Raw genomic sequence first — 25,883 nt, 5'->3', positions numbered from 1 at the left:
TGGGGGTGGGGATAAAGAGTGGAAAGGAGGGGAGAGGAGGAGGTTGTAAAGAGAAGAGGGAGGGAATAGGTAGGGGGAAGAGGAGAGGAGGGGGAGGGAATAAGAGGAGAGGGAATGAGAAAGAAGGAAAGAAAGAGAAAAGGAGGAGGTCGGAGAGGAGGAAAAAAGCCCCTTCTTCAGCCCCCACTGAGGAGTTGCGCAACCCGCCCGAGCTGAGATTGGTTGCCAAGGAGTAACGATGCCCCGCCCCAGAGGCCCAACGGCCAATGAATATAGGAGGCGTGGCCGCAGCGGCCTGGGCCGCCAATGGTCGCAGGGGACCTGGGCGGGGCGGCCGGGGGGGCGGGGCGGCGCGGCCTGAGTCCAGGCGCGCTCCTGGTTGCATTTGCACCCGCCGAGGCGCTGGGAGTTCGGAGCTCGCCCCTCCGCGTTGCTATTGCCGCCGCCGCCGCCGCCGCCGCCGCCGCCCGCCGCCCCCCGCCGCGGTCTCTCGCCAGCTTCCTGCGCATCCCAGTTCCGCCCCGATCCCTGAAGCCGGGCCGGGACGCGCGCGGTCTCTCTGGGCAGAGTGTTCCCCCCGCCCTGCGGCTCCGCAGTGATGGCCACCAAGATCGACAAAGAGGCTTGCCGGGAGGCGTACAACCTGGTGCGCGACGACGGCTCGGCCGTCATCTGGTGAGGAGCTTTCCATTGCTCGGCAGGCCCCGCTCCCCGAGCTCGCTCGCGGTGGGCCTGGTGCACGGAGCCGTCTTCCAGATGATGGGACGGAGTGAGGGTCATCCTGTGCCGCCTTCCGCAGCCTTAGCCCGGGACGGCGTGGAGAGCCGGCGCTGGCTTCCCCCCAGCCTGAGCATCTTGTAGATGGTCCTGCGGGAAGCCCGGCAGGCACCGTGCGGCTTCCAACGCTGACGTGTATGTGTGTGTTTTTTCTTCTCCCAATCCAAAGGGTGACTTTTAAATATGACGGCTCCACTATCGTCCCCGGCGAGCAGGGAGCGGAATATCAGGACTTCATCCAACAGTGCACAGGTAGGAGACGCGCCTTTTGGGGGCAATTACTGATCTTTTGGGAAATTGTATCGATGGCTGGGAAGGAAAGGCAGAGGCCAACCTGGGAGAGCCTGTGGCCACCTCGGGTGCCTCCCGGCGCTGGAGGAACCAGGTTTGAGCGTTTTAGAACCTTCAAGAGCCTTCTCCCCTCTGGCCATTCAGAGCAACCGGAGGTGACCTGGCTTCCTGGGCGCCGCAGTACCCTCTCCAGCCCGCACAGTTCCTTTGCTCCCTGCGGATCACTGGTTTTCCACAGCCAACTCCCTGGGGTCCCAATGCCAGTGTTCAGCCCTCTCTCTCTCATCTTCCCCTTTGATGGGTCAGTGAGCCAAAATAAAGACAGCCCTGGAGCTCACTGAGCGAGAAACAAACTCTCCACTGCACCATCCTTTCAGCCACATTCAGTGTCGGTGTGCGGGCTATTTATGTGTGTATTTTTTTTTTAATTTTTACTGGAAGAACACGGAGCCAGACAGAAAGCCCCCTATGACTCAGTTGTTGAAGAGGCAATGCTCATCTGTGGTATGAGAAGTCAGAGTCCTGGCTACATTTGGGGACGGCTTGAGATCGCCGCTCACAGGGATGCCGTGATGAGGGTGGGAAGGTCCTGTATTTCAATCTGGGGAGCGGTGGTTACCGTGGGTGCACAGATGTCAGCAATCGTTAAGCAAAATGCGATGTTTAAACTTAGTGCACGTCCCCAGTGTGTTAGATCATTAAAAGCCTGTCGTGTAGGACCAGAAACCCTCAATGGAGGCAGAGGCGCCGCATTACTGGTGCCAGGACTCTTTGTAGCTGAGTTGAGAGTGGGCTCCCGTGTCTGCCTCTAGCTTGAAAACAGATACATTCAGACAAAGAGCGTGCAGCCTGAAGGTTAGGGCGGAGTCTCCCAGTCAGCCTGGTGGGTGGGTTTGAATCCCCAAGTGGCCACTACTTAGCAGTAAGGTTTGGGGCAAATTAACCTCCCAGGGCCTTGGTTTCCTCACCTGTAATCTTGGGGGGCTGTTGGGAGTATAAGCGAGTCAGTGGGTGCCACGTGCTCAGGACCGCGCCCATGCACACTGCCTGGTCATTTGTGAAAGAAATGCACAAACTGTGAGAAGCATCACGGGACTGCTTCTTCCCTTCATCAAATGATATTTAGTCTATTTAAGATAGTATTTTTGAAGTGTGTGCCTTGGGCTGCGAACTACTAGGGTCTGTGCTTTTTAAAAAAAATATTTTCCCAAAGAAAATGTCTCCCTGAGAGCTGCCTCTGGATAGTTACTCGTTGCTTTTGTAAAGGATTGGTTTGAAATACTGGGTGCATAAAATGCTACAACAATTCAGGTTTCCTAAGGCGCACAGGGCCTCTTCTAGAGAGTGAGTGGGGTCAGGATCTGGGCTCAGAAGCTCTGTCTCCACCACTTCCATCCTTCCACCACAGTGGCGGATGCTTTTGCAAGTAGAATAAGTGCAAACGCTTGACTTTTCTCCCGATTTGGTGCCCAACGAGGAGACTCAGCAGTATTTTTTTGCCTTGCCGGCTCTGAGACTTCTGTCTCACAGGCCAGCTTCCCTCCGTCCTGAACTTGGGGTCAGTCAATGAGCAGCTTCTTTCCTCCTGCTGGCCATCCATCACGACCCCCAACCCCCCATCAGACGGTTCCCCCTCTGAAGCTATTGTTCTCTCCACCAAGTCGGAGAAGATGACCTGGGGCAGACAGACCATCCGGTCCATAGATTCCTAACACATGCTCCGGGCCCTCGGGCCTGCAAAGCTGGAAGGACTTGCTCCGGTCAGAGAACACTTCCTTCCTCCCTTGGGCTTTGTGGGTTTTTCTGCTCTGACCCTTCCCCCAAGCACAGGCCTGGGAGTGGGGAGTGTCTGGCGGGGGAGCTAAAAATGCTTTCCCTGCAGCTTGTTGATCTTATGAATGGACCACGGGATCCGAGAGCTCCCGTCTGCTTGGGCTGGACGTCTGCCTTCCTTCCCTGTCCATCTGTTGGACAAATGGAAAAGCGCGTTATGGGTTGCTGTGTCTGCTCTTGCTCCTCTCTCAGAAGCTTATTCCTTCCCACTGCTCTGTCCTCCTAACCCAGGGTCCAAAGGATTGGAACGCCAACCAGCAACTTTATACATCAGTCCCTGCACTTGGTGTGCCTTGTCTTTGTTCTGAGATTGTTCTCCTGCCGCAGATGGGTACATAAAGCCCAGAGAGGTTAAGTGACTTGCTTGAGATCACACAGCTAAACGGGCTCCAAGGCCCATGCTCTGGGTTTCTTCACTCTAAGGAAGTGGTCTAGGTTCTCCTCTCCAAGCTTTGAGGCTTCTTCAGTGAGTGGCCCAGCAGGTTCTGATGGGAGGTTGTAGGGTTGATTGCAGTTACAGAACACACGCTCACCCTTTGCAGGATGCAGGGAGGGCACTTTGTGGTCCTAATTCCCAGCCAGGTGTCCTGACAGGCCTGAGGGTCCCTGTAGGACAGGCTTCCTGTTTGCAAACATCTCACAAGGTGCACAGAGGCCTGGGAAGGCTGCAAAGCGCACCTGGTCTCCGCCTCTGTCACTCTGGGGCTTTAGGGAGGGGAGTGTGGGCTTCCTCCTGGGCTCTCTTTCCTCTCTGACAGTCCCTCCGGAGTCGTTATTTCTCTGAAACACCCTCCTTCTCTCTCTTGCCTCTCTGGCTACTATCTTCCTTCTCCTGCCCTTCCATAGCATTTTCCAGAATGGAATCCGCCTATCCAGCCTCCCGCTCTCTCATCTCTCCTCGGCCCTCGAACCTGGCCTCCTTGTCCACGGCAGCTGTTTTCTGGAAAGTTCTGCGCCCTTCTCTCCTGTTTCTTTCTGCTGGCAGGGTTTGGACCCTCTGGGGCCCTGCACTGGGTCTTCTGGTGTGTGGACACACCCGCCCCTCCTCCTTCACTCACTGTTCACCATCTCCACTCTTGCTTCCGCCTCATGCTTCAGTCTGTGCGTGGCCAGAAGTCTTTCAGGCGCAATGAGAGAAGCCCTGTGGAGATTGGCTTAAGCAAAAATAAAAAATAAAAAAAATTGGTCTGTAGCAAGTCTGGGGAAGTGCTACTTCAGGTGGGGGTGCCCACACTCAAGCCCCCTTTCCTCCCAGCTCCGCCCTCCTCTATCACCCTTCCTGTGTCCAGAGAGGAGGCTCCCCTGAGTGATGGTAGGTGGCCGCCAGCTGCCCCAGCTTCCAGGCCATGGATAGAGCTATCCCGCTGGGGGGAGAGAGCCCCTTTGCCAATGATTTCGGAAGTCTCCAAACTCTCCTTAGCCTGGCTGGTCCATGTGCCCATCCTGAACCGATCCCTGGAACTGGCTGCCTCCACCTGGGTCAATGCCCACCCCTGGAGTGGGTGAGGGCAGCCGTACCCAACACACAAACCAGGAGACAGAGTTCGGGAGGGTGGCTTCCTAAGGGAAGAGTGTGGGGGTTGTGAGTGCATACTGACTCTAGAAGAGGGGCAAACCAAAAACAAGTCCCGTGCCCCTTACCCTCACCGTTCTTTGCAAGAGTCTCAGCCCTTGCTCTTTCTTGTCTTACATTCATTCTACACCCCCCCCATCCCCCAATTGCTAGATTAACTCTGCTCATTAACCTTCTGTGACTCCCCTCTGCCCATTGATAAAAGCACAGGCTGTCTAATTGGCATTCCAATCAGCTTGTCTCCACCCCATCTCCTGCCCAGCAGCTCCCCATGCCCTTCTGTGTGCACCTGCAGTCCACACGAACACTCGCGGTCTTCAGGACTTTGATTTTGGAGATTCCCTCCCGGTGGAATTCCCCTGTTAGTCCTCAGCCCATCTAGGATTCAGCCACCCACCCAGCCTACTGCTGGCCCTTTATTTCATCAGCCAGGACACCTGGGAATCAGAAACGCTCTAGATTCACATCCCAACTCTGCCTCTCACTTGCTGTGTGTCCGTGGACAAGGACATCCTTTACTCTGTGCCTCAGTTTTCTGGTCTGTAAAATGGGGATCCTGATAGTCCCTCTTTCTGAGAGTGACTGGGAAGGCCACAAGTATTATGTCTAAAATGAGAGCACAGGCCCCCACTGCACATTGGCTATCGTTAATGTTACTTTATATCACCGTTTTCACTTTTATAGCACTTATGATGACATTGTGCTTTCTGCTCTGCATGCTCCAGCTCAGCTCACAGTAAGCCCTTAATCCCGGGTTAGCTCACAGTAGGTGCTTGGCGCTAGGCTGGCATGCAGTAGGCATCAGGCTCTATGTGGACACACATTAGACCTTTGACCCAAGTTTCATGTGCAGCATGGTAAGAGATGGTTAGCACTGTCACCAGAAGTTTTGGCTGCACTGGACAGTCTGGGTTCCAATCCTTGCCAGTCATGTGAGCTGGAGCAGGTGAGGTAGCCACCTGGTCATTCTTCTGCTATCATGTGGTCATTAGGAGGAGTAAAGAGGGAAGTCTGTGGTACCTAGAACATAGTAAGTGCTCCATAAACGCTATTACTATGGTTCTCTTACTGGTGGAATGTGGTCAGTGTTGATGTAGTGTAATTGGTCTGAGAGCACCAGAAAGGTGGGAGGTCTGAGCTGCTGGGTGGTCTCTGGTTCCCCTGACAGAGCCACCGAACCAGGAGAAGCCAGGGCTCCGCTGACAGAGGTCACAGGAAAGGAGCCATTTTTCATACTGACTGGACGCAACTTCTCTGTTCAAATCAGAAAGGGCTTATGGATCACCTACCAGTACATGTGATGAGGCAGTGGCATGGGCTCTCTATGAAATCTCGTTCTGTTTTCCTACCTGACATGTTATATCTGTTTGTTTTTTTAAAATATATTTTTATTGATTTCAGAGAGGAAGGGAGAGGGAAAGAGAGACAGAAACATCAATGATGAGAAAGAATCATTGATTGGCTGCCTCCTGCATACCTCACACTGAGGATCGAGCCCACAACCTGGGCATGTGCCCTGACCAGGAATTGAACCATGACCTCCTGGTTCATAGGTTGATGCTCAACCACTGAGCCATGCCAGCCAAGTTGTAATACCCGTTTCTTGTAGAATATTCAGAAACCATGAGTAAGAAAAAAGAAGAGAATAAAAATCAGATATAATTATTATGCAGAAATTCATTCATTTGTTGATTCCTTTATTCATTGTATCCTTCCTACTTTTCCCCTCCATTTCTATCTCCCTCCCTCCAGTGGACATGACCAGCTATTCTGTAGGGTCCCGAGAATAAAGATAGAAGCAAAGAAGGTCCCTGCCCTCATGACGCTGATTGCCCTGTCATTGCCCTGCCTTTAAAGTGGCTGCATAATGTCCCCTCATATAAATGTAACCTTGTTTAATCATTCCTTTATGGATGGACCTCAGAGTACTCAGTTGTAAGCAGTTTTATTTTGGAAAGAATCCAGGCATCTGGGAATGAATCCAGTTTTCTGTTGGTGCAAATTTTAGAGCCGATTGGTTATAAGCATTAATGGTGGAGCTAGTGTGTCTTGCCTTGGCTTGTACCCTTGCTGTGTGACCCTAGGCAAATCTCCCAGATTCTCTGTTTCTGCATCTGTAAGACGGGGATGATGATTGCGCATAACGTCCAGAGATATTGTAAGGATAAATTGACATGATACATATAAAACTTGCAGGGCAATGCTTGCTCTCGAGTCAGTGCTCAGTGAATGTGGCTAATATAGCACCTTGTTAGAAGGTGTTGTACATTAATGAACAAGTTGAAATAAACTCGACGTGTGGTGTGGTTACCAGAAAAGGTGCATTCATAGGGTGCAATGCCAGCATGAAGCTTGATTTGGTTCCAATACTTGCCAGTCATGTGATATGAAGCAGGTGAGTTAGATGCACTGTGATGTTGGCTGGGTATAGATGATATTCCCATGATGCTCTGGTAAGCCTAGAGTGTTCAGCTTAAAATGTCACTCATAGAGAGATGTAGGGTTTTATGTTTTTGTCTGCTCAGCATTCCATTCTTTGGCGGAACTTCTCCCTCCTATTTGCAATAATACTGCTTAGCCTATGTAGTTTCAGTGTGGCTGACTCCGCCCTCCCCCTCCCCCAGGGAGGGTACATCAGAGTAAGCTATCCCATCTGTTAATTAATTGGGTCAGGGTTGGGCCCACGTGACTCAAGTCAAGCCAATCAGATTCACCTTTGAGGCTTTGGATAGAGTTGTTGGGAAATAATCCCTTTGTCTTTCTCTGGGGTTAAGACGTGTAAGCATAATAAAAGCTTGGCACTTGCTGGTGAGAGAACCTCAGGAACAGAGCCAGAGATAGGGAGTGGAGACCACATGACGTGGCTTAAACTCTTGGATCCAGCCATTTGGATTATTTTTTGAGCCAATTGAATTTTTTCCTTAAGTCACCTTGGCTGAGTTCTTTATCATTTCCATCTAAAAATGTCCTGGCCATAGTCCCCAGGGTAGACAGGTCATAACAGGCCAAGAGAGGAGAATCCAGGTTGGGTAAGGAATTCAAAACCTCTCATGTGAGAATTGATGGAGGAAATTGGGCATATTCAGCCTGGAGAAGGGACACCTCAGGGACATGAACGTTGTCTTCAGATGTCTGCAGAACTGTCATTTGGAAGATAGGAACTTCTTCAACCCCATGTGGAGGTTGGAGGACCAAGTAGTAGGAATTTCAGGGATGATTTTTGGGTTTGTGTGAAGAAGAACTGTCCTCAAGTTAGGATGGCTGTCACTGGAGGTAGTGAGACCCCATCGTGGCAGTCATATCAGGAGAAGTTACTTGGTCACTTGACATAGATGTTTAAGAAAGGGATGGAAAGCCCTGGCCTGCCTATCGAAGAGTTGTAGGTTTGATTCTGGTCAAGGACACGTATCTGGGTTGCAGGTTTGATCCCTGGCCCTGACCAGGGCTTATGCAGGAGGCAACCAATCAATGTGTCTCTCTCAGGTTGATGATTCTCTCTCTCTCCCTCTCTCTCCATCTCTCTCTCTCTTTCTCTCTTTCTCTCTCTCTCTCTCTCTCTCTCTCTCTCTCTCTCTCTCTCTCTCTCTCTCCCCCCCCACTTCCTCCCTCTCTTTCTTCTTCCATCCTTCCTCCCCCGTTTCTCTTTTTCTCTCCTTCGTATTCCTCCCTCTCTCTCCTTCCCTCCCTCCCTCTCTCCTTTCAACTCTATCTAAAAGCAATGAAAAAACACCCTCTGTGAGGATTAAGAAAAAAAAAAAAAAAGGAAGGAGTTGAAAGAGGCCCTCCTTGACTGTGCATGTTCCTCTCTCTCACAGCCCCTCCTCTGGTGATTCTACAGCAGGAAGAGTGACAAAGTGCATTAACGTGGGCCTGGTCAATTCCCCTCTAGCAGGGGGCCAGCCTTTCGTGGTACTGAGAGTGGCACTGGGATGATTCCTAAGGAAATGGGGATGTGTTTACTGTTAACGAAAAAACCTATTCATCCTGGCACTTGTTAAAGAGTGGCAAGGCAGACTTTATTCAGGGGCACTGTTGTAATGGGTGTAGGGGGCCACTGCAATGAGATTTCACAGTAGGGGAGAAAAATTGGGCTTACCTCTGAATACAACAAGGAGAAATTGTCTTGTGAGTCTAAGGGAATATGCAGTCAAAGGAAGCTTTAAATGTCTGGCAGTGCTTTGGACATTGTAAACTGCTAAACTGCCTGTCAGGTAAGCATTTAACAGACATTCACCGAGCACTGGCTTTGTTCCAGGAACAATGTTGGGTTATGATTTCTCAGTAGAACTCCAGAGGGCTAGAAGCCGTTGCCTTCGGAGTGTTCTGCAACCTTCGGTCTCCATGCCTCCTCTCCCCACACACCTGTTACCGGAGGTCCAGAGCCACACGGTGAGGTTTGTGTCATCGAGTGCATGGGCGACGGCAGCTCTCCTTTAGGTTGCCTCTTGGTGATGTCTGTGCTTGCTGCTGAGTTTGTGGCCACATGTCCCATGAGGAAGGTTGCTAGATGTCTATCTTCCTGGTTAGTAGGTGTCCCTTGTTCAGAAAAAGTGTTCAATTAATTGAAATTGAATTGTTTGATCCTTGAAGTTCTTTAGGAGTTAACAAACTTTTTGGAAAATTGCTTGTGGGTCGTTTAGATATTATGTCCACCTACTTGCCTCCCTTCCTTTCTTTATCGCATTATATTCTGACGGACCCTGACACCCAGAGTGTGGAACCCCATGCATAGGTCTTTGGTTATCTTCCGGTTGCCAAATTTAGTGGCCGCTTCTTTATCTTTACTCCACTTTACCCTCCTTAAGCATTTATCAGTGACCTTTAGATATCATTTCCTTCCCTTTGTTTCTGCCCTGCAGTGCTCCCTACACGCTCCCTCTGTGTCTCTCATTTCTGTTCTCACTTCCGCCTGCCGGTTCTCCTTTCCCCTGCTGCCCCCCAAGTGTAGGTGTTTCCTGGGGCTCCACCCTTGTTCGTGGTGTTCCCTTTTCCAGGACGTTTGTTGAGTGTCTGTTGTGTGTCTAGCTCTCAGTATGGACACTAAGTTGGGCACTTTCCCTGTGCAATCCAGGCCAGAGGTGCTTTCTAAATAAACTATGCACCAGGCTGCATCAGCTCCTCACCCCTTAAGGACCGTTTGTAATTTTTGCCCGTAAGGCCCACATGCTTAGACGTGACATGGACGGCCCTTACGGCGGGATGCTGTTAGGCAAAATGGCTTCTGGTGCTTGATGGGACCAATGCTGTCTTAAGAAGCAAGTTTCTTGTAGTGACTTCCAGGTCATCCCAGGAGGGGTGGGCTTTGGAATATGCAGCTCTTAACAAGCATGTGTCCGTGGGCTACAAGCCGTCTGTGTTCCTGGAAGCGCGCTCGCTCCCTCTCTCTCTCTCTCTCTCTCTCTCTCTCTCTCTCTCTCTATATATATATATATATATATATATATATATATATATATTTATTTTTTTTTCAAGCCCTCAATCCCTTTTGGGTGCGGTCATCCATCAACTTGCCCAAGTCATCCCCAAGTTCTTTGGTCGAATTCTGGAGTTGTCACTCTCTTTCTTTGGTCCCTGGGCCGTGTTCTCCTTTGAAGCTCTGTTCCAGGACACCTGGGGAAATTTTACGGACAGATGGTCATCAGCTAACGTTCCTCCCAAAAGACATGTTCCCAACACAAGGATTCAGACCTCATGGATGTCCTAATGCTGGGCGCTAAAGGGAGCTTTGCATGTATTATCTCATCTAAAATTTTCCTCATCCCTGAGGGATATCATGGAAAAGGACAATGACACCTGTAAGTAGGAGTTATTCCCATTTTACTGATGAGGAATCATGGTGTCCCTGGAGTCAGAAGTGACTTGCTTGAGATGGCACAGTCGGTGGGAAAGCTGGACTTTGAAACCAGATCTGTATCCAAGGTTCCCAGCTGCCCCCTGCACTGTGCTGCCCTCCCTCCCCATTTCTTATGACTTGTGGGCAGTGTTCCTGCCCTGTCCGCATCCATTTTGCTTTCCGGGAGGACTTCTATATGTCCCTCAAGGCCCATCGTAACTATGTCCTCTGCTAGATGCCTTTGTGATGCCACTCATTGTGCAGCCAGTGGTTGCCTGCTTGTCTGTTCTTTTCTTTCTTTCCCCCCCCCCCAATGTATTTTTATTGATTTCTGAGAGGAAGGGTGAGGGGGAGAGAGAGATAGAAACATCAATGATGAGAATCATTGGTTGGCTGCATCCTGCATGCTGCCCACACGGGATCGAGCCCACAATCCCGGGCATGTGCCCTTGACCAGAATCGAACCCTGGACCCTTCAGTCCGCAGGTTGAAGCTCTATCCACTGAGCCAAACCCGATAGGGCTTGTCTGTTTCTTTAATTCCATGGTGCGGTCCTGGAGAGAGGGATTTTGGCCCTCTGGTGGCAGCATCCTCTGTGGAGAAGCCCCACTCCTCATGGTTAGCCCGTCCCAATCTCTTTTTCTCAGTGGGTGTGTTGCTCCCTGGTGCGGGCCCAAGTCATGGGCTGCAACACTTACAATTCCCCAAGTTATGTGCCATGAACATGCATGTATCTGTCGTCTGTGTTCCTGCTAGAGTCGGCTCCTAGGGGAGGGGCAGAATCAGGCTGCTGGTTTCTCTGCTATGCCGTCAGCACCTAGAACAGCACCTGTCATCCTCCCCAGATGTTGAATCTATGAATGAACGTAGATGAGTGAATGCCAGTCCCCTGATGCATGCAGGAGGCTCTCTGGCTGATGCCCCCTCACTGGCCTCTGGCCCAGGTCTCCTGCCCAGAGCCACTGCATGGCTACCTTCCTCACCGATTTAATTTTATGTATTTGGCGTTTCAGCTTTAGCTCAGTGGCCACAGTGGGGACAGGTCCCCAGAGGCCTATGTCTGAAGGCAGGGCAGGTACTTCAGCATTTTGTATTTTATTTCATCAGTGCATTTTCAGATTCACCTGCTTTAGATCCTGTTTCAGTTCTGGACTTTGTTTATGGCCATCTATCTCGTTTTTTTTTTCTTGCACACGTATTCTTATTTTATTGTGTGTGCATCTGTGTAAGCTTCTCTGCCAATAATAGGTAATCATAATACTTTAAAAAATAATGGTGAGCACTGTACCTCTTATGTGCCAGGCATTGTATGAGTTTCCTATAGCTGCTGTAACAAATTTTCACAAACTTAAAACAGCATAATTTTATCATCTACAGTTCGGGAGGTCAGAAGCCCCTAATCAGTCTCACTGGGATAAGATCAAGGTGCCAGCAGGGCTGGTTCCGAGGAGAAAATCCATTTCCTTGCCTTTTTCAGCTTCTAGAGACACCCACGCCCCTCAGATCATGGCTCCTTCCTCATGCAATGGCAGGTTGGGTTCTTCTCACAATGCTTTCTCTCTGGTTCACATTCTCCTACCTCCCTCTTCTCCCTTTGGGGATGCTTGTGGGTCTGCCAAATCAGTGGTTGGCAAACTGCGGCTTTCGAGCCATATGTGGCTCATGAGCTGCGGTTTGCTGCTCTGTTGACTAATGAGTTTGTTGACCATTGGCCTAGATCATCCAGCATCATTTCTGCATGTTGAGGTCCTTACCTTAGTTACATTTGCAAAGTCCCTCTTGCATTGCCAGCTCACATAGTTACAGGCTCCGGAGGATGCAGATAGCTCTGGGGCCACTGTTTTGCCAGCCATGGTCATCTAATCATGATTTCATTTCATCTATGACCTAGTGGGGTAGACCCTGTTGTTATTCCCAATTCATAGATGGGAAAATTGAGGCCCAGAGCTGTGAAAGCACAGGCTCAGGGCTGCACAGGGGCTGAGTTGTGTCCAGTGCCTGCATTCCTGACATCCTGCTGCTTTCTGACACTTGCAGCTGGAATTCTTTTGAAATAAGGAGAGAAGACCATAGTCAAGCTCCTTTTCCCCTCTGTTTTCAGTTTTATTGAAAGATAATTGACATACATCATTGTAGAACTCTAAGGTGGACAGCATGATGTCTTAATTTTCATATACAGGGGTGGGCAAAGGTAGGTTTGCATGCAGGTTATGATTTTAATCATACAAGAATAAACTGTGTTTGGCGCACTCACAACTGTAAATCTAATTTTGTCCTCTCCTGTGAAATGCTTACCATGATAGGTTCCGTTAGCATTCATCGTTTGATATAGACATGATAACCAGAAAAGGAAAAAGCATTTTTCCTTGTGATGAGAACTGTTAGGGTCTCCTCTCTGAACAACTTGCCACAAACTCTTTCCTTGACCCCTAAGGAACAGCCCTGAGGCCAGGGCCTCTGGCTGGTGTCATATTTGTAGGAACACGCAGCTCAGAGGCAATTTTTCTGCCTTTGTTGAAGTGGAAAGCCTGTGATGGTCTCTGGGGAGTAACACTGTAATTCAAGCCTTTATCCTTCCCTGCATGAAATTCTGACTTCACTACTCTTGTCTGAAAGGGTGGCCCTTGGAGGTCATCTGATATGACCTACGAGTAGTTTTCTTCCCTTTTTTTGCTATACTTCTACCCTGACTATAGAATGGAGTAAATTGTTCATGGTTTGCAAATGAAGGAAGCTGCTGCCTCAGGCAGGCCAAGGGCCCTGTGGGTCACGCAGGGGCTTCTGGGGAGGAGTGAGAAGAGCCAGGCTCGTTGCAGCCCCTGTGTGAGGCCAGGCGGTCACAGCCCCTCTGGCCCTGCCCACAGAGGAGGGCCTGTGTTCACCCTGCGAGCTCTCGCAGCCCCGAACTGTGCCGCTTGCTCTGTTCCTGATTTGGCAAAGCCTGCTGCACCTGATTCCAGAAAATAACTCACTTCCTTAGTGATTTGTAATTACTCATTCATCCCACAAATTTAGATTGAGGACCTATTATGTCCCAGGAACTCTGGGTCCTGGGGAAGTTGAGTGATTTAAGCCACAGAGTTTGCATTCTGTTGGAGTGGGACAGATAATAGACAAGATAGCAAGTGCTCGCTCAGGAGATGAGCACCATGAAAAAGTAAAACAGGCTACAGATGGACTACAGGGAAGCCACCGTTAGCAAGGCTGGTCTGGAGAGAAAGGAGGTGACACCAAGGAAAGACCCGAATGAGAAGGACCCAGGCCTGCAGGTATCTGGGTGAGGAGTTGGCCCTCAAACCATCTGTATATTTAAAAGCATAAGTGACCTGTTGACTGAATGACCAAACGACTGGTTGACCGGTTACTATGATGCGCATTGACCACCAGGAGGCAGACGCTCAACACAGGAGCTGCCCCCTGGTGATCAGTGCACTCCCACAGTGGGAACGCTGCTCAGCTGACCGATGGGTGCCAGGTGTCCGGGCTCATGGCTGGTGAGTGTCGCTGCCACGTGAGCCTCTCCTGATCGAGACTGACTGGGCGCAAGCCAGCCACAGGCTCAGCGGGTCCTGGGATGAGCGGGAGCAGCAGGCAGGAGTGGAAGGTGGCTGGTTTTGGCCCAATCCCTGCAGGCCACGTCAAGGGACCCCACTGTTGCATGAATTCGTGCACTGGGCCTCTAGTATAGATGATAATGGCATGGTGTCCAGAATTATATAAAGAGTTTTTATAGCTCAACAATAACAAGAAAACAACCCAATTAAAATATGAGCAAGGGATTTGAATGGACATTTCTCCAAAGAAGATGTACAAACGGCCAATAAACACATGAAAAGATGCTCACTATCATGAGTAACAGGGAGATGCCAATCGATCCCCAATAAGATACCATGTCCCACATACCAGGAGGCTGTCATAGCAGATGTGGATGAGGATGGAAAAGGGTACAACTGATGTGGCAAGTAGTTTCTGGAAAGGTTAAGCCTAACAATTCCACTCCTCAAATACACCCAAGAGGAATGAAAACATGTGCCCATATAAAAACTTGTTCATGAATGCTCATAGTAGCATTATTCATAATAGCCCAAAACTGGAAACCTCCCAAGTGTCTATCAACTGATAAATGGATAGACAAAATGTGGCCTATCCACACACTGGAATATTACCCTATATAATAAAAGGGTAATATGCAAATTGACCCTAACGGCAGAACGACCGCTGGACCAGTCACTATGAGGCACACTGACCACCTCTTGGTCCCTTTCCCTGACCAGCAGGTTCCCATCGTCTTATGGCCACCCTTGGTGGAGGCGGGGCCCATGAGCGGGCGGGCGGGAACAGTCCCCGATGGTGAACAGGGAACTGGGGGCGGGCAGCTGGGGAAGATGGCCCTGATCGCAGGCCAGGCCTAGGGACTGTACCCGCACATGAATTTCTTTTTTTTTTTTTTTTAAATATATTTTATTGATTTTTTACAAAGAGGAAGGGAGAGAGATAGAGAGCTAGAAACGTCGATGAGAGAGAAACATCGACCAGCTGCCTCTTGCACACCCCCTACTGGGGATGTGCCCGCAACCAATGTACATGCCCTTGACCGGAATCGAACCTGGAACCTTTCAGTCCGCAGACCGACGCTCAACCGCTGAGCCAAACAGGTTTCGGCCGCACACGAATTTCATGCATCAGGCCTCTAGTTCCGTTGTAAACAGGAATGAAACACTGATTCACCTGCAGCATGGACGGGCCTCAGAACCACTATGCTGAGTGAAAGAAGCCAGACATGAAAGGTCCCACATTGTCTGATTCCGTTTACTTGAAGTTTTCGGAAGAAGCAAATTCATGGAGGTAAAAGGCAGATTAACGGTTGCCAGGGGTGGGGACCTGATGAGGAGAGACAATGAATGGGTACAAGGTCTCCTTTTGGAGTAATGATGTGTCCTGGAGCTAGACAGGGGTGATGATTGCACAACCTTGTGCATATACTGCAGATGAGTGAATTGTACGCATAAAGGGTACAACTCACAAAAGAGATAACTTTTATGGTATGTAAATAATCTCCTTTTGGTTATTCTTCACTCGAGGATATTTTTTTTCCCCATTGATTTTTAGGGACAGTGGAAGAGAGAGGGAAATTGTGCGAGAAGCACATCAATTGGTTGCCTCTTGCAGGAGCCCTGACAAGGGTCCAGGATGGGGAGGAACCTGCAACTGAGGACATGCCCTTGACCAGAATGGAACCTGGGACCCTTTGGTGCGCAGGCTGGCGTTCTATCCACTGAGCCAAACAAGCTAGGACAATAACCAATTTTTAAAATGTAAAGAAGAGAAGAGGTGAGCAGGAGGACAGAAATTGAGAAGGCTCATGGCACCAGGTGTTCAGGGAGGCGGTGTGGTCGGGGAATGGGCAGGGCCCAGAGCATGGGGGGCCTCGCAGGCCACCGTGAGGACACAGCATGCATTTCATTCCCACCACTTCTAAGACCTTCTAGAATTTCACCTTGGTCCTTCTTGTGGCTGTTTCCTAGGTCAGCATTTTCAGTTTTGTCACTTTCCCCTCCATTTCAGACCCCACGGCCTGTTCTCATTTCCCTCGCTGCCTCCATTTGTTCCATAATGGTTACCATCGCCTTTGTCGTAATCACTGTCTAGCGTAGGGTGTCGAACTCAATCAGAGAAGGGGCCAAAATCTAAAATCCAGCCTAAATTGCGGGCCGAATGGTTTACTGAACAGTCATAAACTGACAATGTCATAAACTGACAGCGGAGTGCAGTGATGACAGCGCGGTGCGGGCCACATTGCAAGGCCTGGCGGGCTGGATTTGGCCCGCGGGCCTTGTGTTTGACATATGTGGTCTAGCGTTTTTGTTTTAAATATATTTTTATTTATTTTAGAGAGGAAGGGAGAGGGAGAGTTGGGAACATCAATGATAAGAGATAATCATTGATCGGCTGCCTTTTGCACACCCCACCCTGGAGTTTGAGCCTGCAACGTGGTAAACCGTGACCTCTGGTTCATAGGTTGATGCTCAACCGCTGAGCCACGTCGGCTGGGCTAGCTAGCGTTGTTTGCCACGTGCCTGGATCTGAAGGCTTTGCCCATCCACTAGTTCTGGTGAGGACTGCCACCCAGACGCAGTACCTTACCCTTGACTGTGTTTTCATCCTCCGATCCAGCCCTGCACGGAGCTGGTGCTGAAATGTCTGTCATTGCCGCAACCCCCTGCTTCCGAAATGAGAACTTAAAGAAAAACAGAGGTTCTGTCTTGGCTATTCGTGTGGGCTCCTAAGTGAGTTAATCAATAGAGCTAGATGAGTCAGCTGTAAATGTGCGGGCAAACTCAAGGGCTGGGAATGCGGTAACAGCCAGGGGGGTGGGAAGCTGTCTGTGCTTCACATACTTCCCCCAGCACCCAGAGCGCTGAGTCAGGGGTGGAGAAGCATCTTCCAGCCCAGGGAACGGGATCAGAGAGGGAGAGGGGGCGGGGGGACTGGCACACAGATGATCTCTTGGTTCCCTCAGGCTGCTGAGCTTAGAGTTGGCTTTGCTCCTCTGGGTATTGTACTTGGCCTTGTGAGCCGAAAGGTAACGAGGAACCCCGCACATTATGCAGGCGTCGCTAACCCTAGGGACACCCTGCTGTGGGTCTCCCCTCCCCATATGCTTTGTTAATGGGCAGGTTTGTCCAGACCAGTTACTTGTGACCTGTCCGTCCATATCAGCTCATCTCTGCAGGTCTATTCATTCCTGCTCTCTGCAGGTTGAAGCCACAACTTTAAAAATCCAGGAAGGAGGTTGGTGTTATCCTTATAAAACGGCATTTCCCACTGAACTGAGGGACTGAGACGGGGCTACAGGACTTGGGGCATAGGCTCTTGATTCACTCAAGAAATGCTATGGAGCATGTCCCGTGTGTCAGGCACCATGTGGGCACTTGAGGTAGCAGGGGAGATTCCTGGCCTCCTGAAGTAGGTGTGATCGAGCTAGAGGAGCCTGTAATCTCATTTTAAACACTGTAATGATAAGCTAATGACATGGCCCTCTAGCCTGTGGTAAGGCAAAAATAGAAGGGCCGGTGGAAGCAGGCATTTTGAACTTGCCCGCAGAAGCCGTTGCTTTTGTCCGTGGAGTTCTGTCAGAGCCTCACTTGGGTTGTTAACATGAATCCTCTTTGTCCCTTCCCTGGTAGCTGGATGAACTCCTCGTCATCCTTCAATTCCCACTTCAAACATCACCTCCTCCCTGAAGCCTGCCTTGATCAGCAACCCCAATAGAGCTCACTTCCTTCCTTTCTTTACGTCCTTATTCACCCTGTGATAACTCTCACGGCCACGGCTCTATAACTGCCTTGTGTTCACATACTTCCCCCACCCCCCAGGCTGGATTGTATGTTCTTTGAGCATAGGGATTGTCTTTTTCAGCAAAGTCTCTGGATCTCCGAGTGTTCATAAGTGTTTGGCAAATGACTACCTGACGGCAACAACAAAACTATGAAAAGCAGATGCAGGAATGCAGAGCAGTGCACACCAGGGGCGTTCAGTGCTCAGGCAGCCAGACCCTGGCTCCTCGGGCCCCGCTGTGTGTCTCGCTGTAGGTGCCGTGATGTTGTACTCAGAGCCTCCAGGAACTGTCACAGCCACGATCTCCAAGTCAGAGGTGGAGAGTCGGCTGCCACACACTGACTTCCTTTTAAGGAAGTAAAGTCATCGTTGTAAGGAAGGCCCGGGTGCTGTGTCATGAGGGGAAAACCACCGGCTCTCCTGATAATTTGGGTCTCCAGATCAGCCCATTCCCTGGGGGGCCTCCACAGAAGCAATCATCATTCCCCTCCTCCTCGGGCTCTCCTGTACTCCATTTCCTGGTGCTCTCTCTCCGGAGGCCAGACCAGGAGAGCTGGGTCACCCCACATGCAGCGTAAACTGTGAGGAAGAGTCATTGGGGAGGTCTCTGCTCTGAGGAACGGGTGGGACAGAGCAGCGAGCTGCACACACGGTGTGATCTCCGTGCGGACTGGTCTACACACATGCGCACACCGAGTGTGGATCCCGGCAGAACCTCCGTCCTGCTCTCTGAGGAAGGAGCACACCACAATGGACACAGGGCTTTGATTCCCAGGATGGGTTTTTCTTAATTTTTTTATCCTTCTTAAGGTTTCAGAAAAAAAAATTTTTTGAGTGGGACAGGAGGGGTTGTACCCACCAGGGAGACCATAAAAGTCCCTTTGAAAAAGAGAGCGCGAACGAGATGGGGCTTTTCAGTACAATAGCTCTCCCTGCAAGGGAGGAACCCGGCTTCTCTGACCCTCAGCCTTTCGCCTCCTGGTGGGGTGGGGTGAGGGCGCCCGACCAGAACTCTGCGTCCTCTTGAGCCCCAGGGGACATTTTCTGTTCCTCCTGTCATTCAGTCGCTGCCTGGGCCCCCCCTGCAGCCTGCTGGGAGTGAGTGCTGGGGTGGCCACTGTCCAGCTGTCGCCTGGCCCTGGGTGGCAGGAGAATTCTTTCCCGTTCCCCTTCAGACCTCCTCCGGGGAGCTGGCTGGGTGAGAACTGACAGCTCAGCTCTGTGGTGTGGGGGTCACTTTCTCCTCACGGATCCTTGTTTGCATAACTTCTTAGGGAGTCTGTCCAGGGCGGGGCCAGCCTCAGAGAGGCCAGCAGATGGTTATTGGGCACCTTCTAGGTGGGATATGACAGAAAGTAGACAAATGTGAGAGTAGGTAAAAAGATCAAAATGTTTACAGGGCTTACTTAGGCGGTGAGACCCTTATTTTTGCTTATTTATATCTCTAACTATTCTATACCCAGTATGTGTTTTGTGTGTAACAAAAAAAACCCCAAAAAACAAAAAAAATTGTCCCAAGTATTGGCAAAAGTGCGGGCCATTTGTACACTGTTTGGCCCGTGGCAGACCCTGTCTCCTCTGGGCGTGTCCTTCTCCAGCCAGGCTGGCTTTGGGGACAGGCAGAGGGGAGACTAGGTCCCTGTGGATCCTGTGTGGGGGTCACGCTGTTGAGAATAACGGGGAGGATTAGGCAGAATCTGCCCCTCAGGGGTTCCCTGAGCCTCGGGAGCTGTCAAGTCTGGCTGGGGGAGGCAGGGGAAGCCCTTGAAAGGTTGGTGTGGATTACATGCCCTTCGAATTTTTGGGGAAATATTAACGCAGCTCATCCTGGTGGCCTTGGTGATTCCAGAGCAGTCTGACCTCCCCCCACTTTCCCCTACCCTTCTTCTCATGCCCCGTTGCGGTCACCTCTCCTCTCTGTGTTATTGTTTCTTCCCACATTCCCTGCTCAGCATCGCTCCTTTGCTCCTCCCGCCTTCTCTGTCCTGTCTTCCTGAATTCCTCCCTCCTTTCTGATCCTAGACGGAGAGCGCAGGGGGAGGGGAGAGAGGGGAGGAAAAGGGACAGATGGAGGGAGTGAGGGGGTGGTAAGGCAGGAGAGAAAGAAGGAGAACGTAGAGTCCCAGAGAGAGGAGGCTTAGAGGAGAGCCGGAGGGAGGAAGGGGCTGCAAAGTAGAGAACTCGACACCATGGCCGCTGGGGCTCAGAGCCCTTGCTCTGAGAGCTTTACCCGTGAGGACTTGACGCTGTGTGTCTGCTTACTTAGTAAGTGAAGGCGAGAAGCCCTGCAGGGGAAGTAGGACATGGGGCCCGGTGAGCCCTGCCCTGGGCTCTCAGGGTCCTTAGGGCTGTGGATGGGCTGGTCCAGGAGCTCTCCATGCTGCTAGCCTGCTGGGTGAGGCTTCCTAGGCCAACCAAAGGGCAGGTTCTTTTGAGAGTGGCGTTTTATTAATGTCATGTGAGGACCATCTTTTCATGAACAAGACTCACGGGATGGGGTGGGGAGGGTGTCCCTAGCCTCAAATCAGGGACCCCTAACGTGCAGTCCACCTGGACTCGGAGCTCCTGGCGCCGCGGAAAGGCCCTGCCATGGCGCCGACAGGCCTCAGGGACGGGACTTCTGACCTTGGTTTGTCGTCGTTTGGCGTCTTCCCTGGAGGAGGCTCCATGGGGTTTTGTGATGCATTTGGGAATCCTTTTCATGATGGCTTATGTCAGTGGTCGTCAAACCGCGGCTCGCCAGCCACAGGCGGGTCTTTGGCCCCTGGAGTGTTCTGACGCCACTTCTTCAAAATAGACTCGCCCAGGCCGAAAACCTACTTCTGTGCATGGGCCACGAAGTTTCAATCGCACTGTACGTTTGTGCCCGCACGTGGTGTTTTGTGGAAGAGCCACACTTAAGGGGCCAAAGAGCTGCATGTGGCTCAAGAGCCGTGGCTTGCCGACCACTGGCTTATGTCAAATGGGTGACTGAGAGGTCACAGAAAGAGCTCCCCGATGCCCAATGCCCAATGCCATCATTCCGTGGCTCTTGGGCTGTGGGATCTGGGGAGAGAGCGTCTCTGGGGGGACAGTCCTGATGGCCTCTGATGGTGAGATTCACGGGAACCACACCTAGACGCCTCTATTTCTGTAAATGGTACCGTTGAGAAGCCAGGCCACACAGGAAGCTCCTTTACGTGAGCACTTCCTTCAAATGAAAGGTGTGCGGGTGGAAAGATGGGGCGGAGGCACTTTCGGCGCATCAGCTTTTCTGAGACCTTTTGCCTCACCCCCTCTCTCCACAGGGAGTGGAGCGGGTTCTCCATGCTCAAAGCCCCATCGTTTCCCCTTCTCACCTCCTCCTCTGGGTCAGGGGTTCTCAGGGTGTGGAGGCCTCAGAATGCCCCGGGGAGCTCACTGAGGCTCCGTGGGCGGCCCCAGTGGCGGAGCTTGTGCATTCACGTTCCGGTGCGTTCTTGGGTGATGCCGACGTTGCTGTTCCGCGGACCACACTTTGAGAACTGCTGGTCTACACTTCCCTTCTCCAGGGCAGGAGTCACCTGGCTCCTTATCACCTCACCTCTGAGCCTCTGTAAGTGGGACTGTGAGCGGTGCTGACCTCAGAGGGAGGTCAACAGGAAACATGCAAACACATGTAAGTGTGATTTGCCCAGCTCATTGTAAGCACCCCGTAAACGTCGGCCCCTGCTAGCCTTAGGACCCTCGTTGGTTCAATCTGTGCCCTTCAGTGCTTAGCTGGGCTTGGCACATAGTAGGTCCTTAAGAAGCACTCATGGTAGGAGTGACTAAAGGGCTGTGGTCCCCCCGAAGTGCCCCTGCTTTGAAACCCAGAGCAGTGAGCACAAACTCGGTGGATATAGAAAGCCGATGAAGAAGGTGGAGGCTAGGACAGCTCTCTGTTGAGCTCAGCAGTCGGGCCCCTGCAGACCTGAGAGCAGTTTCACTGGAGAGGTGGGCTGGGAAGATAACCCGTCCCATCAGCCAAGGCCTTCATGTTACTCCCCCTCTCCCCCCACCCCCATTTAATCCTCACAACCACCTTATGAGGCAGGTATGCGACCCATTTTCCAGATGAGGAAACTGAGGCTTAGGGACAAAGTTCACAGAGCTGGTACAAAGTAGGGGTGATTTTCTAGCGGGTTTTGGAACTCGGACGCAACCTGGCTGCCATGGAGCTGAAGGTTGAGGTGTTGTGGACAGCTGTGCTGAGGCCTCCTGCAGGGGGGACTCGGGTTCTGGCGTGAGTGTTTGGGCTTCTCCCACTGGGGTCATCTGGAGCTGCACCCTCAACTCCTGAACCTCAGTCTGCAGAGATGTGCCATTGGCCCATTGGAGACAAATGGCACCCTGAGGGTGACAGCAACCTCAAGTATCAGCTCTCTCCTGGCCAGTTTTGTCATCTTAGTGTCCACACATATACCTGTGCACAAACATGCACACACATCCAGACACATGCATGTATCCATGCACACACACACTATACATATATGATCAGGTATAGCTATGCCTTTCACAGTCGCTATACCCGCATTTTCCTGTGTGTGTGTGAGTGATATTAGCAGGAGGTGAATGAGGGGAGGGGATGGTTCCACTTCTGTCGGTGCCGTGGCTGCGTGTTTGTGTTTGGTCTGCCTACTTTGTCCAGAAGAGGGAAGGCAGCCCGAGAGTGTCTGAGAACTTGAACTTTTCCCTGCACAGACTGGTTGGAGGACAAAGTGGCCTCTCAGCCTCTTGCAGGGTGAATGGGGGAGAGAGAGGCTTCAGGTCTGCGTGGGCCGCTATGAAAATGGTGCTCAGAACAGGATTTTCATCTTAGAGTCAGATGACGTTTCAATGTTGGGCCAAATCTATGCAGACATCTGTAAGCATAAGGTGACTGGTGGGTTTTCAGAAAGGTCAGCCGTCTTGTTGGGCAAACCATTGTCAGATAAGCACCCATCAGCCACACAGGAAAGCAGCCTCACCTGCCATTGGCTGCAGGACCAGGCCAGGTTCCCCATGTCCTGTGGGGAGGGAGGTGACTGACCCGGATTGTGCCCGGTCCTGAGCTGGTACTTGGGACATACGATTTGCAACTTTCCCACATGGAGGCTTTGGCCAGAGATGGGGTGGTTGGAATCCAAATGCTCTCACAGAACCCAAATATCCAGGCCGACCCACCGATGTGGAAATGGTAACCAGAGCGGTTCCCATGGAAACAGACTGCCTGTTCTTTTGCTTGTGTTGCCTTGGCATCTGATGTGCGGCCCGCCTCCCCCTCTGGTCAAGGCTGCAATTTAATTAAACACTTTGGTGCTGGTTCTCCTTTCCCCCAAGTAACACTCCTCAAAACAACTCGCTGGCTTCCCCAGCACAGCAGGGCTGCTGGGAAATGCTCGGCAGCTCACCCCCACGCTGTCTGCAGCAGCCTCCTGTGGCTGCGCGAATTTCAGTTCCTCATTTCCTGTACTTCTCCCCCTCTTCGTCCCCTCCACCCCCAGCTCCGCCGTGTGGCTGCAGCTTCTGGGGGAAGAGTCTATCATGTCCGAGGCCTGACACCCAGGCAGCTTTCACAGAGTTTGTACTTAATCCTCATGACCCACTACCGAGGGCGGAATAAAACCACCCTGCTCTGCCAGCATCCCAAATGCCCACCAGCAGATGAATGGGTGAACAGACTGTGGCATATCCATGCAATGAAATATTATTCAGCCATGGCGGGAATGCAGGACTGACCACGCCACAGAGTGGATGAACTTTGGAAACAAGCTGAGTGAAAGAGGTCAGACACAAAAGACCACGTGGCGCATGACTCCATCTGTGAGAAATGTCCAGAACAGGCCAACCCAAAGACGGGGGCAGATTGGTGTTGCTTAGGGAGGGGAAGGGAGCGTGTGGAGTGACTGCTCCTGGAGGTGTTTTTTTTTTTTTTAGGGTGATGCAGATGTTCTAGAGTAGACAATGCTGATGACCACACAATACTGTGGCTGTACTAAATGCCGCTGAATCTTATGCTTTAAAATAGTTAAAATGGTGAATTTTATGTTATGGACTTTTACTTCAATAAAGAAAAAAAGTGAGAAGGACAAGAAAAAACAACCCACCTCCTTTTACAGAGGAGGCAGCTGTGGCTCAGATGTCAGGGGACTAAGCCCAGGGTCTTGGGGGTAAGAGACAGAGGCCTCCCTCCTGTGGGAATCTGCTGGGCTCCTTTGCTTCCCATGGCTGGTGGGTCACCACATCCTGTGGATTTGGCCTGTGAAGTGTCCCTGAGACCATCCTTTCTTCTCTGTCCCCACGGCCTTGTCATCCACTGACCCCCCCCCCCACGGTCAGGTCCCACGATGGATGGGTGCCCCCTGGACTTGTGTGGCCAGTGGGCAGACACACCTGAGTTATCCCGGTCCTTGGCTTAAAGTCCAGCTTTGTCATTATTAGTTTGTGACTTTGGGTGAGCCACATGACTTGGAGCCTCATCCATCAAACGGTGATTGGATGCTGATGAAGATGATGACAGTACCCCTTCCCTGCCCCCCACCCATCACCCGCTATACAGCATCGTACGAAGACCAAATGAAATAGTAAATCAAATGTGCTTTATAAGTAGCGATGCTGTGCCAGTGTGAATGGTCGTCATGATGGATGTTTCCTTTAAGAAATCAGCATTGTGGCCTGGACTGTAGAGCCCGCGGCAAGAGGCTGGACTGCTGAGAACTGTTTCCCAGCGCCCCTGGCACAGATGTGTCCCTCTTAGACAGTAGAGTTGTCTGACAGTGCTGGGCTTTGAGGCAGGAACCAGGCAATGAACTTGATCAGTTCCATACTGTGTCTCCATGACTCTCAGGGAGCTAATGGTCTCAGTATCTCACTATAAACCTATACATTGTGTGGGATTCAGCATGGAGGCACCCAGAAAGATTATAGGAAGAAAGGCACCTTGATTTTAAGAAGAATAAATTAAACACCTCAAATGTGTCAGCATTACCTCAGCTCCAGTTAGAAAGGCAGATGTCAGGGCCCCACCTAGATCTGCTGAATCAGAATCTGCTTTAGCGAGACCCCCATGACTCGAATGCACACGAGAAGCACAGCTCTGCCCTGTCAGTGGGTCCCCGAGAGATACTAAAGCTAACAACTAAGAGCCATGAAGAAAGAGCATCAGTGCTAAGCAGAGCAGCTCATTAATAACCCAAACCAGTAGCATCCCACGCGCCGGCCTTGGCCAGTTAGGGACTGTAATGAGTTCTCACCGGTCAGCACAGTTACAATATGAACTCTGTTGGGATTAAGCAGAGCAAGGATATGTGATTTCTCAATGAAAAGCACCGAATTTCAGTGGAAAACACAAAGGACCCGATTAAGTGAGGACACAAACTGTATGTAGAAATTCGTTCCCAGCTAGGGGTGGTTCTGCCTCCCAGGGGACATTGGGCCATGTTTGGACCTGTTCTTCGTGTCATAATGGGCTGGGGGAGGAGTGATACTGGCATCTAATGGGTAGAGGCCAGGGTGGTGCTCAGCGTCCTACAGTGCCCAGGGTGCCACCACAGAGTGATCCGCCCCGAGTGCCAGGAGTGCCGAGGTGGAGCCAACCTAGTCTATCCTAGTGGGGCATATACACACACGTACACACATGCACACACGTGTGCACACACCACACGGGACTCTTAAAAACTCAAGAATGCTTTGGTGATGCAGAGAGTGGTGGTTGGGAACTTAGCAGGGTGGACTGGAAGCGATTCTGAGCTGACGGCAATGAGAAAAGTGTGGTAACGAAATGAAATGGAAACGTAGATCCATGGAACAAAGTAGCCCTGAGAGTCATTTTGTAGAAATGAATATATAAGCTGCAACACGCAGAACACCGCTAATGGAAGGATATTAATAATTCTTTTTTTTCTGGAGAATATTAAGAATTCTTAATGGCCCAACTCTCCAGCCACAAGCTAGACATGCCCAGAGGGCCCAGAGCTATATCCCAGGCCAGCCCTCCCCCCGGCCCGGTTCCTGTTGCCATGTGGCTCCCCCATTCCTAGTCAAAGGCTGGGGATGAGAAGGGTTGAGGAACTTCTCCCTGAGTGAGATCCAGAGTGTGAGCTTTGACATGAGAGATGGGAGGGTTGCGGGTGTAGCAGCCAGAGAGGCTGGGTTTCCAGCTAGCATGGCTTCCAGTGATCTCTGCAGCCTTGAGAGTGTCAGGTGACCCCGCTGAGCCTCCATTTCCCATCCCTGAAATGGACATTAAAGCCTGGGTCC

General features: G+C 51.2%; 1 protein-coding gene across 1 annotated transcript in view; it reads left to right on the top strand.

Annotated features, from left to right (window-relative positions):
• The first annotated feature begins 342 nt into the window (after positions 1 to 342).
• COTL1 (coactosin like F-actin binding protein 1) overlaps positions 343 to 25,883 on the top strand; it is a 39,448-nt gene continuing 13,907 nt past the window's right edge. Inside the window, exons 1-2 of the mRNA XM_084905617.1 lie at positions 343 to 675; positions 947 to 1,029. Of these exons, the coding sequence (XP_084761743.1) occupies positions 599 to 675; positions 947 to 1,029 (160 nt within the window). The 5' untranslated portion in view covers positions 343 to 598. The remainder of the gene's footprint in view (positions 676 to 946; positions 1,030 to 25,883) is intronic.

This window comes from Pipistrellus hanaki (genome assembly GCF_964339955.1).
Source record: "Pipistrellus hanaki genome assembly, chromosome: 15".
In the NCBI taxonomy this organism is placed as follows: Eukaryota; Metazoa; Chordata; class Mammalia; order Chiroptera; family Vespertilionidae; genus Pipistrellus; species Pipistrellus hanaki.
The sequence above is the reverse complement of the archived record's forward strand: the minus strand, read 5'-3'. Positions and strand labels throughout refer to the sequence as shown.